Genomic DNA, 24,502 nt, shown 5'->3' with positions numbered 1-24,502 from the left:
TAGAGGTTATAAATCGCCAAGTCTGTGTCCACCTTTAAATCCTCACTGAAAACTTTTTTTTTTAAATCTCAGGGCCGACTCTTAACTAGTGTGCTTTTTTAAAAATGCATTTTTTATTGTGGTTATTTTAACATCTAAGTATACCCTTCTTCAATATGCCCGTTTACCCCGTGTAGCCTACTTTAATGTCTGCCTGTGAGGCACCTTGTAACTCTGGTGCTTTATTAATGAAAGTTTATTACTCTATTATTATTATTATTATTATTATTATCATAATTATAAATGTTTTAAATGACAAAATATGGTGCATATAACAGAACATAAGACAAGGAATGCAAAAATCGAAGTCCTGCCAAGTCACATTTACTGGAATGTAAATATATTTTGAACCAGATACAAGAATTACGGGTTACAGTATGTACATCAAAGCACTGACAGTCAGATTCATTAAACATAGTAGTTCTATGAAAGACAGATGTAATTAAGACCCTACTGCAAACGTTAGTGGTTAAAGCTTATGAGGAACAATTAGTGTTACAAAACGTCTAAAAGGTGCACCCCCAGACCCAACATGGTTCTCAAGTAGAGGTAAACAACATTACTGTAGTAGGTAAAGGCCATTGTGTGGCATCAGCTGACTTTAAGTACAGCCTGTTTTATTGGTGCTCCTTCTGGAATTCTTTCATATAGGCAGCGAGGGCTTCAGTTTCCTCCACCGTCACAGAGTTGTACAGAGATGCACGAATTCCTCCAACTGACCTGCAGGAGGAGACAAACAGGGTCAATTCCAAGCAAACTAATCCATTATGCATCCGGACCCTGTATTCTCTCTAGAGGTGCAACAGCAGCACGCATGCGTTTGACAAACCTGTGTCCTTTCAGTGATATCATTCCACGTTTGGACGCGTCTTCCACAAACTTCTTCTCCAAGGCCTCATCGCCGTCTTTCTTCCCCACACGAAATGGTACATTCATGCGGCTCCGACAAGCCACATCTACAGGGCACCTGGACAGGGAGACACAGCAGTAAGCACTGCACTTCTAGTTTAGATTTTTTACTTCATCACTTAGACAAAATCAGTTTCCCAAGAAAGTCAAATTTAAAAAACGATTCATAGGAGGGGCGTTTATCGGTGGCTAACACAGAGAGTTTAAGTTCAATGGGTGGTGTTTGACATCAATGTCCTTTAGTTAGCTCTAGTAGCCTATGCTCAATTTGCTTGAGGCTATTATTATTTTTCCCGTAAGTTTTATTATGAAAAAGAGCTCATATTTAGCAGGCGAACTGCTGGAGGGTGAAATGCACACAGAAAACGTGTGAATGTCAGCACTAAAGAAAAAAAACAAAAGGAAAGAGTAATATTATTTGTTTGTTTAACACCTGGTTGATAAGGGCACAAGGTTCTGTCAGCATTTCATGACACATTGTTTTTTCATATTGAGTGACATTAAACATCGTTCATAGTTTTATGAAGTTTGAAAAGGAGTGTTTGTAAGCCAAGCAAGACTGCCAACGTTATATGAGACAAAGCATATTAAGAAACTTTATTTAAATACAATAAGCCCTATTGTTGCCATGTTGTTGCCATGTTTTTCTTGACTGTAGCTAGAAAGAGACCATCTCTTCAAGTCAAATATGCTGATGGTAGGGATGTCATGATATACCAATATTGACAATAACCAGGATATTTAAAAATTAAATACTGATACTGTGTTGATTGACATATGATTACGTTGTGTAAATAATCCAGATCTTCTTGAATAATTTCCTTCTCTATCCGTTCTCATTGTGGTGGTAATTCGAGACGGGAGTATAAAGAGAAATTCAAATCAGTCTGAGCATCATATTACAGTGTCTTAATAGTTAGTGATCTAATAATTAATTAATAAGGCCACATTCTGTTAGGATACCAAATGATGCTAATGTTTTCATTTCATGTTTTCCTTCTTAGCCCTTGAAGTTAAAGTATTGTGTATTTACTGTGTACTTATGTCTCGTTATTGTCTATGCATGTACTGTATTATATGTATTTTTATGTGGGACGAATAAATTAATTTGGAATCTTGTATTTCATTCTTCATTTTAGCTTCTATGACCCATCAGCACAGTTAAACCATCATTCAGTCAGAGATGCTGTACTTTTTGCTGGTAGAGGTAGATTTGTGAATTGCACTCGTGAATTTCCTACTTTACCATCTGTCGCTAAGGTTTTGTGACACTTACGCATAGAAACCGTTGGAAGCGTTGATGATGTCATAAATCATCGAGGACTTCTGCTTGTTGAGCGTCTCCATGGCAGCGCAGCCACCGTTGTTTTTAGTCCAGTCGAGCACCAGACCCATGATGTAGATGCTGAACAACACACAATCAAGGTGGTAAAGATGACTGTCACTGCCGGTTGTGTTTTCTCTTTCTTACATCACAATTCAGTTATAAATCATTACAGGACTGCAAAACATTTATAAATATCCTCAAAAAGGAATAGTTTCATATTTTTTGGAACAAGCTTATTTGCTTTCTTAGAGTTATATGAAGAAAAAAAAAATAATAATACCGCTTTTATGTCGTTATAGGCTTAGTTTAGCGTACTATAGAGAATCTAAACCTAGCCTGGCTCTGGTCGAAGGTTAATTCTCACTATATTTAACATGTTAAACCTTGTCTGTTTAATCCATCCCCAAAAAAAGGGAAAACAACTAGTTGTGGATTGACATGGGATAATCTTCTAACATCTACTCATGCAATTCTTAGCTTGAAAGCAAATTAGAGCACTTCCCAAAAATGCTGAAATATCCCTTTAAATCTTATCTGGTGAAAAATGAACAGTTATTCGAGGAGACAATATAAATCGGTCAAAATCTCAACATGTTTTTGCTTAGTAATAGACCGATAATCCTCAATCTGAAAGAAACGGGCTTCTAATGATACGAACAGGTGAGTGTGTACCTGAAACACGGCGGTGTGTTGTAGAGGGAGTTCATCTCAGCCTGCACCTTGTAGTCCAGGACAATTGGACACTCTTTCAGAGCATGGCCTAACAAGTCCTCTCGCACGATGACCACAGTTACCCCGGCGCAGCCCACATTCTTCTGAGCCCCGGCAAAGATCACCCCAAACTACGCAATGCAAAAAGACACATTGAAATGTGACTGTCTACAGCAGTTATCTACTTGTGGAGGCAAAAGCTTTATCTTTCACTTAAGATAGAGTGTCAAAAGGATATGAATTGTCTTATTATTTTATTGTAAGAGCTGAATATTTAATGCGGTAACATTATTAGTTTTGTCCTCACCTTCGACACGTCCACAGGCCGAGACAGGAAGTTGGAGGACATGTCGCATACGAGGACCACCTCGTTTGTTTCAGGTGTGAAGTTGTATTCAACGCCATTGACTGTCTCGTTGGCGCAGTAGTACACGTAGGAGGCTGAGGGGTTCAGGGTCCAGCTGCCAGTGTCGGGAATTTCTGGAGAGAACAACAACAGAAAACAGTTCAAACAACAAGCCTAGATACAGTGAAGGACTTCAAAGGTGGGGAAGGCAATTCTGGAGTATGGTAATTGGTTGTCAAGTCTCATTCCCAGGTCATCAAATACCGATGCTCTGGGTCATTATTCGTTCTCTAAAAAAGGGAGGACTGAGGAAAATCTGCCCTCTTTTTGGATCTTCTTTGTATTTTGTTTCAGTGACCATTTGACAAATGTGAGATGTGCAAAATGACTTTCATTTCTGCTAAAAGAAAATTAAACCTAAACACTCTACTTTCTGGATGACGGCAGACTGTGAAGTGAGTTCTATAATACAAACCGATGTGTCTGAGGAGAGAGGGAGCAACCTGTTCGGATTTTGTCTAATGAAGCTTTTGTCTTTTAATCCACACATTTCCAACTGAAAGCCAAGTCCAAAACATTGTTAAACTGCCTCGAAATATTAGGATGAACCAGAACCCCAGTGAACCCTGATCAGACACAACCATGTGGAAAACTCATGCTCACATTCCAGAGTCTTTCACTAGTGGTCGGCTCCATTGTTCATTATGTAACAGGCTGGACGGGCAGCCAGACTCTGCTGAGAGACTGTCCTAATGCAGCCTGAATGATAATGACCAACTCGTGAGAGCTGAAACTATTTTTTGATTTCATGACGGCAATTAAATTAAACTTTAAACCCCTAAAAAAAAAGAGAAATATATTCGAAATTCTTCATACCATAAAAGAAATCACTTGAGTCCCCAAACTTACATTCTGGGACTATTCAGACTGTGCTCAAAGACTTACTCGTGTAACAATCCAGCTTTGGGTGGACAATGTTGACTTTGCCATATTTCTCCGCTTCTTTTGCGGCTTTTGCTGACCATGTGCCCGTCACCAGGTAATCGGCGCACTTGGCCTCTTTAAGGCCAATCAGGTTGAGAGGAACACCGCTGAACTGTCCAGACCCGCCGCCCTGCAGGAACATCACCTTGTAGTTGTCTGGGATATTTCTGTGAGGGCAGAGGTGACTGTGTTAAAACATGTATACAGTGCAGACGGACCTTACACTGATGTAACCTTCTTACACTGATTCATATCCAACAGAGATACAGCTTGCTAAATATCTACAAAAGTAGACTGTTATACTGGTGTGGATGAATTGTTAAAACTGCATATTCATTACATGCTCCCCCTCTGCTGGCCAGAACGTGCAACTGTGGCTGATGCTTGCCCTCCTACCTTTCCAGGTGAAAGCCGTCTGGCTGATTATAAACCAATAAGAGGGGTTATTCCACCTTCTATCCAGAAATGCAGTCAGTCAGCCTGGAGGCTGGCTGTGGTATGATGTTTTGTTTTATGTTTATCTGATGGGTGTGGTAGTCCAGTTTTTGTTGCTATGTTTCAATTAGGTTATGTTGTTTCTTTGTGTTAGGGTAGAGGGCTTTTACTGATCGTTTAGGGTTTTTTCACTCTGTTTGGTTACTGTTCATTTAATAACTTTATCTTCTTTTAAACTGCAACTTGATTTGGTTAATCGCGTTAGACCTCTTTTGGTGCACCTCCTGAAGGGGGTCGTAACAATATTGTTTCTCCACAGTTTGGCTTTGTTATATTTAAATGCAAACATTTACCTTACAACAAATGTTAGTATGGAACCAGGATTATTGTGACCAGTTCAAATGTAGATTTAAATTGACTCGATAGTGTCTGTTTCTTTGAAAATGACTTGGAAAATACACACTGGTAGAATCTGGTTGAACTAGCTCCACATACAGTCATTATCAATTGGCCTCAAACTACAGGAGAGATTTCTGGAAGTTTATTTTGGGTCGGTTTTGACCAACTCTGAGAAAAAGGGCAGTTTATTTATCATATATAAAATCCTAAACAAAAAAATTAGTTGAATTAATAAAACATGAAAACTCATACACATGGTTTGCTTCAAGGTCCAGCTCTCTCTGATGAATCATACATTAATGTCTGTGGAGAAAGTAACACACCCATTTCACTGACTGACTATTTGTGCAGCCTAAATCTGTCTGGCATTCATCTATCAACAATCAAGACAGCCTGGAGAAACAGACAATGATAACAGAGTCTTGAAAAACATTGCGGTAACTACTAATGTAGCAATATGATCGCTCCCATCTTGTCACCCGTCCATTAGTTGTGTTTTACTCTGTTCTTCTGGGTATTTTTCATGCAAGTATGCCCTGGAATATATAGTGACGTTCTAACTGGATATGACCTGTTATCCATTTCCTAAAACAGATATTGTTTGAGCTGACTTTGCAGAATAATAAGAATTAACATCAGTGTCACACTGTACTGCAGCATGTTGTTTCTTCGTTTGAGAAAAGAGGAGTGAAGGTGGAAGATAATGCAGAAGAAGCGATGTGTGATAACAAAGGCAGCACTTACATCAACTCTCGCAGGAGACTCTCTGTTTTCTTAATGATTTTGCTGAAGTCTGATGATCGGTGACTCATCTCTGGTGTGAACAAAATCAAAAACATTTCAGTTTAATCTCACACATTGACATTTGCTCTCCTTTTTAGCAGATTTTCATTATATTGGGCTCGTTTCACACATGTACTGTATAAAACAGATTCCAGTGAGTGAGGAAGCTATTGGGGCATTCAATACAGTTAACTACAATCAATGAAAGTGAGCCTATCGTTTAATGAGTTCAGATCTTACTGTTAATGTAAGAAAAACTGAAGAAATCCCCACAATGGAATATAATCAATATACATAATGTTTTTTTCTACAGGAATAAAGTCAACAGCACATGAGCTGGAGACGATGCATAGGTAACTTAATGTTTATCTTAAGTGAAACTAATCGGTCGTTCTACTCACCGAGAACACTGATGCCAGTGCCGCTGTAGTTCAGGAGCTCCTTCTGCGCTTGAATCAGCACCTGAAACATGTAAATAATTTCTTTAGAGACTACAAACGGCTACGAAGACTTAGGATGTGTTTCACAGTGCTTTTTATCCAGATTTCCATGACTTTCCAGGCCCAACACAGCATAGTTTGAGACGTGGATAGGAGTTACTTCCTGTTCCTGTGACGTTTATTAAGGTTTAGAGATAACCACTGTGGCTCCCCCCTGTACAGTGAAGCTGAGTGACATTTTTATTAATAGTTCACAAAACAATCCAAATTAAATCATGTCAGTTTTTATGACTTAATTACTTTTAATATTGCACTTAGTTTGTAGTCATTTATGTTTTATTACATTTTTGATTTTGGCAGTTTCGGCCCTCCTTACAACAAAAACCTCTTTCTCCTGACCAGAGTGTATTTGTATTTAGCAGAGGTCTAAACTGAGCCTGCTCTTTTTAACTGTTAAAACCACAGGAAGCTGATGCGTGCACAGCCATAAAACTTGATAAGTGAGAGCTGTGATTTATTGTTTTCTGATAGACTAGGTGTTTTTCTGCCATCTAGAGGCAGTGTCTTTGTGAAGCACAAAGGAGCAGGTTTCCACATGAATGAAGAGGAGGCTGATGCAACTCAACGCTGCGTTTTCAGCCTGTTGGAGCTGCTGACAAATGGCAAGCCGCCGGCAGCAGCAGTAAAAAAAACCGCAAGGCTGCATCCCAGCCCGCCGTTATGAGAGGGACATTATGTAACATGCACAGTTTTGAATGTTTAATCGATCACTTTAAAAAGCACAAGTGTCGAGGTGAGAAAATGTCTGCAGCGTGCATCTGCAAACTAAGAGCAAAGTGATATAACCCTCTTCCGGGAGGCTCACACACACACACACACACACACACACACACACAGCTATTTCTCACATTATTCACTCACACAAGCTACATGAGGATCTACACTTACGGATTGAGGGATTTTAGCAGGTCCAGCGCCAAAGTTGATGGTCTGTTTCTGGTCCATGATGTGAGATGAGTTGCTGTGCTCAAATGACGGCTGACTGATTCGGAGATGTGGATGATTTTCAGCCTCTGCTGCTCGACTGAAACTCTCCTCCGACTCCCTTCGGCGGCGTGGATGGCGGTGCGTGAAATGCTGCGTTCAGGTGCTCCTCGTAAAATAGTTAGCTCGACTTACAAAACAAAGTTCACGCTGTATAGCTAATGTGTGACTGGGATATTAACAGTAGTATTTTAAAAAATGCATTTAAGATGTTTTATTGTTGTTGTTGTTATTATCTTATATTATTGTTGGGTGTTTAGTTCATCTTAATGTTTTTTTTAACCTGGTTCAACCATGTAAAGCACTTTGTAGTTATATTTTTAAAAGTGCATAATGAATACACATTTTAATGTTATCAGTCATGTTGTAATGAATGATCCGGTGCTTCTTGTTTTATTGTGTTTTATTGTATTGTATCACAGTCCGTGTCTTACTGTTCCTTCGCTTGTGTTTTCGGAATCACGTGAAGGCAACACAAGGATGCCAACTCTCAGCCAGCCATTTCATTGGCTGGTGTCACATGTCTGCTTGGTAAACGGATATCATTGGTCAATATCGATTTAGATCGAGACTGATTGGCCGCACTGTTACGCCACAGGACTGTGAGCATGCTTCATGTACTGCTCTTAAATTTGTAATCATCATGACTATCTAATGGACCCTAAACCCTTCTGTCACTGTATTAAAATAACTACAGTGAAAGGCTGAAATATAATGTCAGTGTTTAGCCTATAGTTGTCCACTGTGTTAAAGGAAAACTTGCTTTTTAAGACATTGGGGGAACACACAGCAGCAATATAACCTTTAGCTCTTCTTATCACCAATAAATCAATGGTCCCTGCAGGCAGTTGGACATTTCAGAATCAGTTCTGTTTAGTATCTTAAAGATGCAATGTGTCTGCAGAGCTTCAGGTTGTGTTTGAAGGAGGACAGGAAGGATTTCTGGGTAAGTAAAGAGGCTCTCAGAGGAGCAGAGAAGCCTCATGACAAAATCAAAATCCAGTTAAACCATGATGAGCTGCACCCAGCACTGCACTACACAAAAAGCCCAAACATACGCACCCTTAATATAATTTACTTCATTTATTTTTATGAACACTCTCATTCCCTGTACTATATATGCTATGTCAATGCAAAACTGCCCCTATTGCACACATTAACACAATGTACTAGAAGCCAGACGTACAGGAGTACGGATAACCTGCAGAAGTGTGTGGATTTACAGACAAAGAAGCGCTTCAGGTGGAGACTAGCTGTATACAGACCAGCACAACATTAGCCTCCCATGGTGGCAGACGTTGCTCAACAATCTCTTGGATCAATTCTTAATGTATGTTTATATTCTATCTATACTTTTACCGTCCTGATCGTCCACATTGTAGTTCTGCTATGTTGGTCTATTCTCCACACACATCTGTTGCATGTCTTGTCCTTATCTGTTTCCTATCTGAATCAAGGGTCTAAGGACAGAGGGGGTCAGTCCCTTGAGGCAAATTGTGATCTGTGATAATGGACTATACAAATAAAAGTGACATGACTTATTTGAAGAGCTGGTATTTGTTAACATGTTGTACCAAGATAAAGTCCCAAAACTCACCATGTAGGGTTAGGGTTAACCTGATGATACTAGGACACAAATAGGAGGACACACTGGAGAAAAAACATGACACAAAATAAAAAAGACCAAACAGAATTTGAATGTTTGAATTGTAAGTCCACCAGTTTAACGCCTTATAGTGTTAAATTCTGCACATATGAGTGAAGCTCTCGTAGAAACCAGAAGAAAAGCACATATTTTACTGGAGGGAGACTTTCAATGCTGTGGATGCAGTTACTAACAGTTACAGTTGTTACACAAATCTACAAATCCTTGAGAAATAGATAAAAACCAGGAGCTCAAACATCTTGACATCCAGTGAACTGATTGCATCAGTTCGGCTAAGGTAGAAAATGTGACAGAGATAATTACATTTCAGCAGCTCGTGTTCGTCACGAGAGGCTACTGACTGGTTTGTCCTTTTTAAGAGATCACACGGCTACTTAGTGTGTGTGTGTTTGTGTGTGTGTGTGTGTGTGTTATTCACTGGTGTTCTCAGTACTCTTTATGCTGAGCCCACATTGTGTCATGGTGGATGGATGATGTGTACATCCCTGCTCTCATCTCCAGAACAAACAGTAAATAAACAATGAGTGCACAGTGTCCAATCGCTCAGTGTGGCCTTTAGGACCCAGATGAAAGAAAGTACATCTCTGCTTCTCCTTTGGGTGCCTGGCGATCCACCTCTCCCACATCCTCTGCGTCCATGTTTCCCACCCTCACTCTCCTCCGCGTACGCCACAGGAAAGCGGCAGGGAAGGCTTGCTTGAAGGCCTTTCTGAAGTTGTTGCCCATAAAGGCGTAAACCAGCGGGTTGACGGAGGAGTTGGAGTAAGACATGCAGTGACCCCAAATCTTCAGCTGTGGATGCAAAATGAAACAGAGTCAGATGAAAGCAATCGATCAGTGTCACAGTGTTTGAAGCAAGAGCATTGATTTTTGTCCCCACAGTCCTGTCATTCACTGTCGCTGCCTGGTAGATACACTGAGACTGGGCATCCACATCTCATCTCAAGGAATATTCAAAAAGTCTCCAATTTGTTTGATCATTTTTCGGAAAAGCTATTACACCAGCTATATGGATAAACAGCCAAACATCATGGAGAGTAAGTCACCTTGTACAGAACATAACTGCGAAGGCCAAAAGCTTGCAGGAGGATGCAGATCTGGATGGGGCCCCAGCAGATGAGGAACAGGGCCACCATCACCACCACCATCCGGGATACTCGCGCCCTCACTGCTGCTGCTCGCTCTGCCTGAGCCTGAAGCTGGAGTTAGGGAGGCTTCGTCATGATCAGAAACTCATTCTGTGCTCCGTGCGTTTATTAAGTAACTCCATATCTTTCTCTTACTTGGTAGCCGCTATCGATTGGATTCACGCTGGATTGCCCCATGCGTTTGAGCATGAAGGCGTAGCAGGCGGTGATGGTGAGCAGGGGAAGAAGATAGACGGCCAGGAAGCTGTAGATGATGAAGGCTCTCTGGAGGTGGGCTGAGGGGAAAACCTCACTGCAGTATGTCTGAGGGCCAAACCAGTATCCTGCCTCCAAACGCTGGTACACAGCCACAGGGATCGACAGAAGCAAAGCGCCTGGAGACGACAGGAGACATGACAGTGTGACTCAGAAAGGTTACACTTATTGTCACTAGAACAAAGTCAGTATCAAGTTTTAACATAACATAAAGGCCACGTTTCAAAAGGAGAATTTGGGGCTATAATCCATTTACTGCAGTGAATAATTTACATCAAACAGCAGGTTCTTGAAACAAATAAAAGCAATAAGTTGCTACCGATATGTCATTGCCAGTGTGAATGTGTGTGTGTTGTGTATTTGTGTGATACCTATCCATATAGACACAGAGACAGCCAGAGCCATGCGAGGCGTTCGGTGTCGCAGTGACTGCAGAGGATAGACAGTCACGTAGCAGCGGTCCACACTCATAGCTGACAGAGTGATACATGTGGCCTGAGCAGTCACCTGAAACACACACACACACACACACACACACACACACACAAAGTTTATTTCTGTTTGACACATACGCAAAGGATATGTTCTGTTTGTTTTTCTGTTGGTTTTATGACTGTATGGAAGTCCATAGAGGACTACATTACAGTAAGATGATAATGTAAACTTGAAAATGAAAATGTAATTCCACAATGGCATTATGTATGACAATATATTCAGACTTTAAACTATCAGTGTCTACATGCTTTACAGCTATACAATTTCACTTGAATTACTGTAGCTTCAAACAAATTATATATACTTCTGAAGTATAGAGTCTGTTCTGCATTATTTAGGTAGCTGTGTCTAAATAGTATTATTTAGTATTATTCTGCATGTAGTAATATCCATAATCCTGCGATGTATTATTGCGACTGTCACTTTACCATTTTAACCGTTTGGCATCTTTATAGTGCCATTTTCCATTTTGTTGTCATTTTTCCAGCAAATCCAGGCCTGTTTGCTTGTGCGTTCATGTGTGTATCTCACCTGCTGAAGGTAGTTCACCAGTCGACACATAAACTCTCCAAAGATCCAGCTGGGCATCGGATATAGTGTGGCAGTGAAGGGCACGCAGCAGACCAGAAACAAGATATCGGTTGTGGCCAGGTTAACTGTTAGAGAGTAAATACAGTGATTCAAGACACATGGAGGTGAGATGCTTGAGACAAAAAGACCAAAGGTAACTGTTTTGCTACCAATAATATTGTCCGGGGCTGAGGTTTCTGCCTGTCAAAATTCACCAACCGTTCTGTGTTCTCAGTCTTGGATCTGCTGTTATTTTAAGGCATTTCAATTTGAAGCATGGCCTTCTTTTTATGTTAATTACGAGCCACCGTCACAGTCATTTGTTAATTTGGAGTCCCATCACCTATGCTTTCTCTTTTTTCTTCAAAAGCCACCATTTATTGAGGTAATTTCCTTTTTGTAACCTTTAAACTCCTGTGTGGGACGTCCCTGTTCCTTTTCTTATCAAGCAATGCAGCTCTCACTGGAAACCCTGACCTGATGCCAAAAAATTAGCTGGTGTGATTGTGCTTTAGAAATGTTACCTATATAAAAGTTGGTGACGGTCTTCATCTGCCGGTGCTTGGTGACCACATGGATGACCAGCGAGTTCCCGACCAGGCCGATCAGCATGATGAGGGCGAAGAAAGTGGGGACCAGCCAGGCGTCGACCAATACTGGGGGCCCTTGGCCCTCCTGAGATGTGGACTCATTGCATACAGACCCGGAGCCCTCTGGACTGTGATTGGCTGCTGGTTCGACCGTCATCCTCACAAATCAAAGCCAGGACTATTTCAATGGCACACGTAAAATATATTTGAATTTGGCAGAATCTCAGCTAATATTACTGCAGTGTCTTTTATCCTCAGTGTGTGTTTCTTAAGACACTGTGCAAATGTAACACAAAAAAATACAATAACAAAGTTAATAATTAAAGAAAATTAAAAATTGCAACAAAACTGGTACATTTAAATATGTATCTTTTAGCTTTTTAAATGAATACCTCCTCATTTAGATTCATGACAAGCCAGATTAAATATTTAAGCATCTTGAATAAGCTTTCGTTTTTTATAACAGACCTTTTCTTACCTGTCCTGTGTTCCTCTCTCTGCTCTGGGTTATGTCCCGTCTCCGTCACTGATGGGCTGCTGTTCTGTACTCTGCAGGTCTGAGATGAAAGCCCTTTTATAGACCACCATAACTCGGGAGAGAAGGGGAGGGGGGATGTTTGGAGGGGACGGGAGCGTTTGTGAGTGCTTCTGTGAGTGCAAGAGAGAGAACGACTGAGATAATAGGAGCTATAAAACAAAACATCCATCATCGCCTGTAATTACTCAGGACTGCGTGACCTGTGAAATGGCTGCAGCTGGATTCTAATTAAGTCATTACATTTTTTCATCATGCATTAGATTCTTTATTTCAAACATGTTAAAACATAAAAAAAAAATAAGAAAAATAAATTATAATCCAGAGGTGTGCACAAACTGCAGCTAAACCTCTAAAGTGCAGCTGAAATCTAACCACAGTTGAAAGATGTTCCACCACCTTTTATTTTATCAACACTATGCAGTAACAGATGATTCATTGAAAAAACAAACAAACAGGACAATCATATTGACTGCTACTTGTGGGCCATGGTGACACTCCAGCTTGATTTCCCTCCACTTCCACACATGGGACATTTTGAAAGCTGCCATGACATCCATCACACAGCTGGAGTTGATGTAAGTGCTGCCTTTGTTATCACACATCGGTTCTTCTGCATTATCTTCCACCTTCATTCCTCTTTTCTCAAACAAATAAAACAACATGCCGCAGTACAGTGTGACACTGATGTTAATTAGGGCCCGAGCAGGAAACCTGCGAGGTCCCTATTGTAATTGTAATGTTTATTATTAGGGCCCGAGCAGGGAACCTGCAAGGACCCTATTGTAATTGTAATGATTATTATTAGGGCCCGAGCAGGAAACCTGCGAGGTCCCTATTGTAATTGTAATGTTTATTATTATTATTATTATTATTTTTATTTATCCCAAATGATCGCATTTTTCACTGCCTGAACATACCCCAAAACTCGCCAAACTTGGAATATACGTCACACCTGGCGAAAAATTTTATAATCTGTCGTCGTTGTGAATTTTCACCACTAGGTGGCGCTGTTATCAAGGAAAGTGCGTTTTGGCTAATAACTCCCACATACTTTGTCGCACATTCTAAATCCTTATATCCACGCGTTCAGTGAATCCTCCTGAATCTCTGGGTATAGGCCACGCCCATATCCGCCTACCGTTTTTTTTCGCTAGCTCGCAAAATGTCGCAAACCTACTTTTTCGAACTCCTCCCAGGCAGTTCGACCGATTTGCACGAAACTTTGCACACAGCATCTGTGGACCCTCCTGACAAAAAGTTATTAAAAGAATTTTGATATTCCAAAGAATACTCAAGTTATTAAATAACAAATTCCTGCAGATTTCGGTCAAAACAGGAAGTGTTGCATATCTCCACATTGGTGTGTCCGAATGACATGAAACTCAGGATAATACTTCCCCATGAGCCCCTAAGGCTCTGTGCCAAATTTTGGACGACCACCACTAGGTGGCGCTCTTTAAATTGAAGTAATTTATATCTCCACATCCGTTTGTCTGATTGACATGAAACTTGGTACACTTATTGCAAATGCCCTCCTGAGGATGGCTGACGAAGGTCTTACCGCTCCGACACTAGGTGGCGCTCTGGCGGCAGTTTCATTTTGTTTTTGGCACTGTGCCCACACCATAATACTTATGGATATGAAATTCATTGGGGTGGTACACACTGGCCCCTGTAACTCACACACCAAAAATTGCCACTAGGTGGCGCTGTTATCAAGACAAAACCGTTTTTCCCTTGACTGCCTTCACTTTTCATTACTCAACGGAAGTTGTTGCATGAACAAGCCCCGACGGCAGCATGCCCCGACACGCGTGGACTGCGAGGGCCCGTACATCACTGCTCGCAGTTTTAATTATTAGGGCCCGAGCAGGAAACCTGCGAGGTCCCTATTGTAATTGTAATGTTTATTATTATTTTTATTTATCCCAAATGATCGCATTTTTCACTGCCTTAACATACCCCAAAACTCGCCAAACTTGGAATATACGTCACACCTGGCGAAAAATTTTATAATCTGTCGTCGTTGTGAATTTTCACCACTAGGTGGCGCTGTTATCAAGGAAAGTGCGTTTTGCCTAATAACTCCCACATACTTTGTCGCACATTCTAAATCCTTATATCCACGCGTTCAGTGAATCCTCCTGAATCTCTGGGTATAGGCCACGCCCATATCCGCCTACCGTTTTTTTTCGCTAGCTCGCAAAATGTCGCAAACCTACTTTTTCGAACTCCTCCCAGGCAATTTCACCGATTTGCACCAAACTTTGCACACAGCATCTGTGGACCCTCCTGACAAAAAGTTATTAAAAGAATTTTGATATACCAAAAAATACTCAACTTATTAAATTACAAATTCCTGCAGATTTCGCTCATAACAGGAAGTTTTGCATATCTCCACATTGGTGTGTCCGAATGACTTCAAACTCAGGATCCTACTTCCCTATGAGGCCCTAAGGCTCTGTTCAAAATTTTGCCCGATGACCACTAGGTGGCGCTCTTTAAATTGGAGTAATTTATATCTCCACATTGGTTTGTCGGATTAACATGAAACTTGGTACACTCATTGCCAATGCCCTCCTGAGGATAGCTGACGAAGGTCTTACCGATCCAACACTAGGTGGCGCTCTGGTGGCAGTTTCATTTTTTATTTGCCACTGTGCCCACACCATAACACTTATGGATATGAAACTCATAGGGGTGCTATAAACTGGCCCCTGTAACTCACACACCAAAAATGACCAGCAGGTGGCGCTATTATCAACACAAAACCGTTTTTGCCTAATAACTCCCACATAACATGGTGTGAATTCTTAAACCTTATATCTATGTGTTCCCTGCATTCAGCTGAATTGTGTGATGTAGGCCACGCCCACTTTCGCGTCACACTTCCATTTGAAAATTCCGGAATGTCACAAACCTTCTTCTCCGAACTCCACCTATGCAATTAATCCCATTTCCACCAAACTTTGCACACATCATCTGCGGACCCTCCTGACAAAAAGTTATTAAAAGAATTGTGATAGTCCAAACAACGGCCATAATATGAAACAACAATTTCCTGCAAATTCTGTTCAAACAGACAGTCTTCCATATCTTCACCAAATGCAGTCCCATTAACACACGGACAGTTAAGACATACATACACAATAATCGGGCAATGCGGCCGGGTAACTGGCAGGCCCCGACCGCAGCACACCCCGACACGCGTGGACTGCGAGGGCCCGTTCATCACTGCTCGCAGTTTTAATTAGGGCCCGAGCACGAATCTCGTGCGAGGACCTATTGGATTCGCTCGGATTATTATTATTATTATTGTTCCATCCCCAAAATCGCATTTTTCACTGCCTGAACATACCCCAAAACTCGCCAAACTTGGAATATAGATCAGACCTGGCGAAAAATTTTATAATCTATTGTTGTTGTGAATTTTCACCACTAGGTGGCGCTATACTCAAGGAAAGTGCGTTTTGGCTAATAACTCCCGCATAATTTATCACACATTCAAAAACCTTATATCCCCGCCTTCAGTGAATTGTGCTGAATCTCCTGATATAGGCCACGCCCACTTCCGCCTAACGTTTTTTTTCGCTAGCTCGCCAAATGTCGCAAACCTACTTTTTCGAACTCCTCCCAGGCATTTTCACCGATGTGCACCAAACTTTGCACACAGCATCTGTGGACCCTCCTGACAAAAAGTTATTAAAAGAATTTTGATATACCAAAGAATACTCGAGTTATTAAATTATAACTTCCTGCTGATTTCGCTCCAGACAGGAAGTGTTGAATATCTCCACGTCGGTGTGTCCGAATGACTTCAAACTCAGGATCCTACTTCCACATGAGGCCCTAAGGCTCTGTTAAAAATGTGGGATGATGACCACCAGGTGGCGCTGTTTAAATTCAACTATTTTATATCTCAACATCGGTTGGTCGGATTAACACAAAACTTGGTACACTCGTTGCCAATGCCCTCTTGAGGATACCTGACGAATGTGTTACCGATCTGACACTAGGTGGCGCTCTGGTGGCAGTTTCATCTTAGATTTGGCACTGTGCCAACACCATAACACTTATGGATATGAAACTCATTGGGGTGGTATAGACTGGCCCCTGTAACTCACACACCAAAAATGACCAGCAGGTGGCGCTGTTATCAAGACAAAACCGTTTTTGGCTAATAACTCCCACATAATATGTCGCACAGTTTAAAACCCTATGTCTACGTGTTCCCTGAATCCAGATGAATTTATTGATGTAGGCCACGCCCACTTTCGCGCCAGAATTCCATTCGCAAATTCGCTAAATGCCGATAACCTATTTTTTCGAACTCCTCCTAGGCAAATTGTCCCATTTCCACAAAACTTTGCACACAGCATCTATGGACCCTCCTGACAAAAAGTTATTAAAAGAATTGTGATAGTCCAAAGAACGCCCAAAATATAAAACAACAATTTCCTGCACATTGTGGCTAAACACACAGTCTTGCCTATCTTGATGAAATAGAGTCCAATTAACACTAAACTTTTTGTAATTGTGTTGGATGGCCTGATGAGGGTTTGTACAAAATTTGGTGCAAATCAACCAATAGGTGGCGCTTTTATTGCTAAATGATGAAAGAACAGCTAGTTTGAAGGATTTTTAGCTCCTCTTCTGGGTTTATAATGGGTGTGTATTGCGTGAGCTAGAGTGGGTGACATCATCGCTAGAGTGCAGAGGAGCTGCAGAAACTTTAGAAAAAAACTCTCTTCTGCTTGATTTGGGTCCCACAGCTTTTACTTCACATAGACAATATATACATAGAAATGTAGGAAATCTTGTTGGCTTTCATATGATCATCTTATTTCAGATGTGCGACTTAAACTTTTGGCTGTGGAAGCCCTAGAGCGACAAGAAGTCCAGCAACTCCGCCATAAGCCGCAGTGTTAACTTTGAGCCTAAATCTGTGGAGCGGAGCAGACGGTGCCGGTTTTGTCTCTCGCTCTTGTGCCCTCATTTTTCACTCTACAGAAATAAAAAATACATCACATGGTTCAGCAATGTCTCCTGTTACTCACTGTATGCATATTTTGGCCATAACCATTACACTTTTTTCTAAACCTGCAGGTGTTTGGGAGGTGTTTTCCCATTCATTCTTATGGGGACATTTTCACCTTTGGTTCTGCTACTGCTCCAGCATCTGTGCAGCTACAGAAACTGTTTGGCTGTCAAACTGTTCAGCTTTTCAACCTCTTTCAGCCTATTACTTTCAGCTTTTCAACCTTTTCAGCTTTTTCAAAAATTCTGCTTTATGTTCAGCTATAGAAACCATTCAACTATCAAAATGTTCAGCTTTTTAAGCTCTTTCAACCTATTACTTTTCAGCCTTTCTTCCTTTTCAGCTTTTGAAAAAATCTGCTTTTTCTGCAAATTCTTCACCCAAAATACGTCTCTGCATCAATACTACGTCATATCTATAGTGCCACCGACTGGACACAGGAAGTCACTGAAGGTGTCACTGTTGTGTTTTGTGTGACACGAATCCCATTTAGGTAGGACATTTACACAGGCAAGGGGCAAGCACACATCTGGGCGTGCGGCTTCTGACGGCGCCACAGCCCAACGTACGTGGGGGGGCGAGGGCCCGTTCATCACTGCTTGCAGTTTTAATTATTATTATTTTCCTTTGTCCCAAATGATCGCATTTTTCACTGCCTGAACATGGACGAAAACGCGATTTTATTTGGTAAATACATCAGGCCTCGCGAAAAATTTTATAATCTGTTGTCATTGTGAATTTTCGCCACTAGGTGGCGCTATTATCAAGGAAAGTGCGTTTTGGCTAATAACTCCCACGTACTTTGTCGCATTTTCAAAAAACTTATATCCACGCGTTCAGTGAATTCTGCTGAATCTCCTGATATAGGCCACGCCCACATCCGCCTACCGTTTTTTTTCGCTAGCTCGCAAAATGTCGCAAACCTACTTTTTCTAACTCCTCCCAGGGAATTCAACCGATTTGCACGAAACTTTGCACACAGCATCTGTGGACCCTCCTGACAAAAAGTTATTAAAAGAATTTTGATATTCCAAAGAATACTCAAGTTATTAAATAACAATTTCCTGCAGATTTCGGTCAAAACAGGAAGTGTTGCATATCTCCACATTGGTGTGTCCGAATGACATGCAACTCAGGATACTACTTCGACATGAGCCCCTAAGGCTCTGTGCAAAGTTTTGGCCAATGACCACTAGGTGGCGCTCTTGAAATTGAAGTAATTTATATCTCCACATCCGTTTGTCGGATTAACATGAAACTTGCTACACTCATTGCCAATGCCCTCCTGAGGATAGCTGACGAAGGTCATACCGATCCGACACTAGGTGGCGCTCTGGTGGCAGTTTCATTTTTTATTTGCCACTGTGCTTACACTATAACACTTATGGATATGAAACTCATAGGGGTGTTACACACTGGCCCCTGTAACTCACACACCAAAAATTACCACTAGGTGGCGCTGTTATCAAGACAAAACCGTTTTTCCCTTGACTGCCTTCACTTTTCATTACTCAACGGAAGTTGTTGCATAAACAAGCCCCGACGGCAGCATGCCCCGACACGCGTGGACTGCGAGGGCCCGTACATCACTGCTCGCAGTTTTAATTATTATTATTATTATTATTATTATTAGGGCCCGAGCAGGGAACCTGCGAGGTCCCTATTGTTTTTGTAGTGATTATTATTATTATTATTTTATTCCTTCTTCCAAAATGATCGCATTTTTCACTGCCTGAACATACCCCAAAACTCGCCAAACTTGGAATATAGATCAGACCTGGCGAAAAATTTTATAATCTGTTGTCATTGTGAATTTTCGCCACTAGGTGGCGCTATTATCAAGGAAAGTGCATTTTGCCTAATAACTCCCACATACTTTGTCAAACAATCAAAAACCTTATATCCACGCGTTCAGTGAATCCTCCTGAATCTCTGGGTATAGGCCACGCCCATATCCGCCTACCGTTTTTTTTCGCTAGCTCGCAAAATGTCGCAAACCTACTTTTTCGAACTCCTCCCAGGCAGTTCGACCGATTTGCACGAAACTTTGCACACAGCATCTGTGGACCCTCCTGACAAAAAGTTATTAAAAGAATTTTGATATTCCAAAGAATACTCAAGTTATTAAATAACAATTTCCTGCAGATTTCGGTCAAAACAGGAAGTGTTGCATATCTCCACATTGGTGTGTCCGAATGACATGAAACTCAGGATAATACTTCCCCATGAGCCCCTAAGGCTCTGTGCCAAATTTTGGCCCACCACCACTAGGTGGCGCTCTTTAAATTGAAGTAATTTATATCTCCACATCCGTTTGTCTGATTGACATGAAACTTGGTACACTTATTGCAAATGCCCTCCTGAGGATGGCTGACGAAGGTCTTACCGCTCCGACACTAGGTGGCGCTCTGGCGGCAGTTTCATTTTGTTTTTGGCACTGTGCCCACACCATAATACTTATGGATATGAAATTCATTGGGGTGGTACACACTGGCCCCTGTAACTCACACACCAAAAATTACCACTAGGTGGCGCTGTTATCAAGACAAAACCGTTTTTCCCTTGACTGCCTTCACTTTTCATTACTCAACGGAAGTTGTTGCATGAACAAGCCCCGACGGCAGCATGCCCCGACACGCGTGGACTGCGAGGGCCCGTACATCACTGCTCGCAGTTTTAATTAGGGCCCGAGCAGGAAACCTGCGAGGTCCCTATTGTAATTGTAATGTTTATTATTATTTTTATTTATCCCAAATGATCGCATTTTTCACTGCCTGAACATACCCCAAAACTCGCCAAACTTGGAATATACGTCACATCTGGCGAAAAATTTTATAATCTGTCGTCGTTGTGAATTTTCACCACTAGGTGGCGCTGTTATCAAGGAAAGTGCGTTTTGCCTAATAACTCCCACATACTTTGTCGCACATTCTAAATCCTTATATCCACGCGTTCAGTGAATCCTCCTGAATCTCTGGGTATAGGCCACGCCCATATCCGCCTACCGTTTTTTTTCGCTAGCTCGCAAAATGTCGCAAACCTACTTTTTCGAACTCCTCCCAGGCAGTTCGACCGATTTGCACGAAACTTTGCACACAGCATCTGTGGACCCTCCTGACAAAAAGTTATTAAAAGAATTTTGATATTCCAAAGAATGCTCAAGTTATTAAATAACAATTTCCTGCAGATTTCGGTCAAAACAGGAAGTGTTGCATATCTCCACATTGGTGTGTCCGAATGACATGAAACTCAGGATAATACTTCCCCATGAGCCCCTAAGGCTCTGTGCCAAATTTTGGACGACCACCACTAGGTGGCGCTCTTTAAATTGAAGTAATTTATATCTCCACATCCGTTTGTCTGATTGACATGAAACTTGGTACACTTATTGCAAATGCCCTCCTGAGGATGGCTGACGAAGGTCTTACCGCTCCGACACTAGGTGGCGCTCTGGCGGCAGTTTCATTTTGTTTCTGGCACTGTGCCCACACCATAATACTTATGGATATGAAATTCATTGGGGTGGTACACACTGGCCCCTGTCACTCACACACCAAAAATTACCACTAGGTGGCGCTGTTATCAAGACAAAACCGTTTTTCCCTTGACTGCCTTCACTTTTCATTACTCAACGGAAGTTGTTGCATGAACAAGCCCCGACGGCAGCATGCCCCAACACGCGTGGACTGCGAGGGCCCGTACATCACTGCTCGCAGTTTTAATTAGGGCCCGAGCAGGGAACCTGCAAGGACCCTATTGTAATTGTAATGATTATTATTATTCTTATTTTAGTTTTTTTTCTTCCCAAATGATCGCATTTTTCACTGCCTGAACATACCCCAAAACTCGCCAAACTTGGAATATACGTCACACCTGGCGAAAAATTTTATAATCTGTCGTCGTTGTGAATTTTCACCACTAGGTGGCGCTGTTATCAAGGAAAGTGCGTTTTGGCTAATAACTCCCACATACTTTGTCGCACATTCTAAATCCTTATATCCACGCGTTCAGTGAATCCTCCTGAATCTCTGGGTATAGGCCACGCCCATATCCGCCTACCGTTTTTTTTCGCTAGCTCGCAAAATGTCGCAAACCTACTTTTTCGAACTCCTCCCAGGCAGTTCGACCGATTTGCACGAAACTTTGCACACAGCATCTGTGGACCCTCCTGACAAAAAGTTATTAAAAGAATTTTGATATTCCAAAGAATACTCAAGTTATTAAATAACAATTTCCTGCAGATTTCGGTCAAAACAGGAAGTGTTGCATATCTCCACATTGGTGTGTCCGAATGACTTCAAACTCAGGATCCTACTTCCCTATGAGGCCCTAAGGCTCTCTTCAAAATTTGGGATGATGACCACCAGGTGGCGCTGTTTAAATTGAACTATTTTATATCTCAACATCGGTTGGTCAGATTATCACAAAACTTGGTGCACTTATTCCCAATGCCCTCCTGAGGATAGCTGACAAATGTGTTCCAGATCCGACACTAGGTGGTGCTCTGGTGGCCGTCTAATTTTATATTTGGCACTGTGCCCACACCATAACACTTATGGATATGAAATTGATAGGGGTGGTATAGACTGGCCCCTGTAACTCACACACCAAATTTGACCAGCAGGTGGCGCTATTATCAACATAAAAGCATTTTTGCCTAATAACTCCCACATAATATGGCGCACATTGTTAAACCTTATATCTACGTGTTCCCTGCATTCATCTGAATTGTGTGATGTAGGCCAACCCCACTTTTGCGACAGAATTCCATTTGCAGATTCCGGAATGTCTCAAACCTACTTTTTCGAACTCCTCCCAGGCAATTTCTCCAATTTGCACAAAACTTTGCACACAGCATCTGTGGACCCTCCTGACAAAAAGTTATTAAAACATTTATGATAGTCCAAAGAACGGCCAAAATATGAAACAACAACTTCCTGCACATTGTGGTAACACAGACAATCTTCCATATCTTGATGAAATACACTCCCATTAACACTAAAGTTTTTTTAATTGTGTTCCATGGCCTGATGACCGTTTGTCAAAAATTTGGTGCAAAGCGGCCAATAGGGGGCGCTTTTATTGCTAAATTACCAAACAACAGCTTGACTGCCTCCACTTTTGACTCCTCAACGGAAGTTGTTGCATGAGCAAGCCCCGACAGCAGCATGCCCCGACAGCAGCATGTAGCGACAGCAGCATGCCGCGACGGCAGCATGCCCCGACACGCGTGGACTGCGAGGGCCCGTTCATCGCTGCTTGCAGCTTTAATTAGGGCCCGAGCAGGAAACCTGCGAGGTCCCTATTGTTTTTGTAATGATTATTATTATTTTTCTTTTTCCCAAATGATCGCATTTTTCACTGCCTGAACATGGATGAAAACGCGATTTTATTTGGTAAATACATTAGGCCTGGCGAAAAATTTTATAATCTGTTGTCATTGTCAATTTTCAACACTAGGTGGCGCTATAGTCAAGGAAAGTGCGTTTTGCCTAATAACTCCCACATACTTTGTCGCACATTCAAATACCTCACATCCACGCGTTCAGTGAATTCTGCTGAATCTCCTGATATAGGCCACGCCCACATCCGCCTACCGTTTTTTTTCGCTAGCTCGCCAAACGTTGAAAACCTACTTTTTCGAACTCCTCCCAGGCAGTTTGACCGATTTGCACGAAACTTTGCACACACCATCTGTGGACCCTCCTGACAAAAACTTATTAAAAGAATTTTGATACTCCAAACAATAACCAAGTTATTAAATGACAACTTCCTGCAGATTTACCTCATAACAGGAAGTGTTGCATATCTCCACATTAGTGTGTCCGAATGACATGAAACTCAGGATACTACTTCGACATGAGCCCCTAAGGCTCTGTGCAAAGTTTTGGCCAATGACCACTAGGTGGCGCTCTTTAAATTGGAGTAATTTATACCTCCACATCGGTTGGTCCGATTAAAGCCAAACTTGGTACACTCATTGCCACTGCCCTCCTGAGGATAGCTGAAAAAGGGGTTACCGATCCGACACTAGGTGGCGCTCTGGTGGCAGTTTCATTTTTCATTTGCCACTGTGCCCACACCATAACACTTATGGATATGAAATTCATTGGGGTGTTAGAGACTGGCCCCTGTAACTCACACACCAAAAATGACGAGCAGGTGGCGCTAAATGGCTCCATAGCGCCCCCTGGAATATTTCAAAATTGAAGCCCTGCCTCCTACATGCACGTACATGAACAAAATTCGGTAGGCTTATGTATCATCACCAGACGCACAAAAAACCCTCTTGGACACATACCCTCAGTCCAACAGGAAGTCTGCCATTTTCCTTCAAATTCAATCCTTCGACATCAAGCAGGAAGTCCCGATAACTTCAACACACAATTTCCCATTGGCATCAAATTGCTCACACATGTAGAGGAGCTCGCCCTGAACACGTCTCTGCATCAATACTGTCTCATATCTATAGCGCCACCCTCTGGACACAGGAAGTCACTGAAGATGTCACTGTTGTGTTTTGTGTGACACGGATCCCATTTACATTAGGTAGGACATTTCCACAGGCAATAGGCAAGCACACAACTGGGCGCACAGGCCTCCGACGGCGCCACAGCCCAACGTACGTGGACTGCGAGGGCCCGTTCATCGCTGCTTGCAGCTTTAATTAGGGCCCGAGCAGGGAACCTGCGAGGACCCTATTGTAATTGTAATGATTATTTTTTGTTATTTGTTATTTTTCTTCTGCCAAAATGATCGCATTTTTCACTGCCTGAACATACCCC

General features: G+C 41.8%; 2 protein-coding genes across 4 annotated transcripts in view; both read right to left on the bottom strand.

Moving 5' to 3' along the window:
- Positions 1 to 341: 341 nt before the first annotated feature.
- Positions 342 to 7,513, bottom strand: psat1 (phosphoserine aminotransferase 1). The gene is made up of 9 exons (XM_084359338.1): positions 7,322 to 7,513; positions 6,335 to 6,395; positions 5,895 to 5,964; positions 4,278 to 4,483; positions 3,294 to 3,466; positions 2,948 to 3,117; positions 2,225 to 2,353; positions 869 to 1,006; positions 342 to 759 (listed from the first exon to the last, which is right to left on the bottom strand). The coding sequence occupies exons 1-9, from the start codon at positions 7,376 to 7,378 to the stop codon at positions 657 to 659; spliced, it is 1,107 nt and encodes a 368-aa protein (XP_084215464.1). The 5' UTR covers positions 7,379 to 7,513; the 3' UTR covers positions 342 to 656.
- Positions 7,514 to 9,144: 1,631 nt separating this feature from the next.
- The window catches only part of kiss1rb (KISS1 receptor b), a 36,220-nt gene continuing 20,862 nt past the window's right edge, over positions 9,145 to 24,502 (bottom strand). The window contains exons 2-8 of one of the 3 annotated variants that reach the window (XM_084358870.1): positions 12,620 to 12,712; positions 12,076 to 12,319; positions 11,513 to 11,637; positions 10,858 to 10,993; positions 10,367 to 10,605; positions 10,130 to 10,282; positions 9,145 to 9,875 (exon numbers count right to left, since the gene is read on the bottom strand). In XM_084358870.1, coding sequence (XP_084214996.1) covers positions 9,639 to 9,875; positions 10,130 to 10,282; positions 10,367 to 10,605; positions 10,858 to 10,993; positions 11,513 to 11,637; positions 12,076 to 12,298 — 1,113 coding nt within the window. In that variant the 5' untranslated portion in view covers positions 12,299 to 12,319; positions 12,620 to 12,712 and the 3' untranslated portion in view covers positions 9,145 to 9,638. The remainder of the gene's footprint in view (positions 9,876 to 10,129; positions 10,283 to 10,366; positions 10,606 to 10,857; positions 10,994 to 11,512; positions 11,638 to 12,075; positions 12,320 to 12,619; positions 12,713 to 24,502) is intronic. The other 2 variants (XM_084358869.1, XM_084358871.1) reach the window with 2 other exon arrangements.

The sequence above is a fragment of the Pagrus pagrus genome, assembly GCF_965226575.1.
Source record: "Pagrus pagrus genome assembly, chromosome: 8".
In the NCBI taxonomy this organism is placed as follows: domain Eukaryota; kingdom Metazoa; phylum Chordata; class Actinopteri; order Spariformes; family Sparidae; genus Pagrus; species Pagrus pagrus.
The sequence above is the reverse complement of the archived record's forward strand: the minus strand, read 5'-3'. Positions and strand labels throughout refer to the sequence as shown.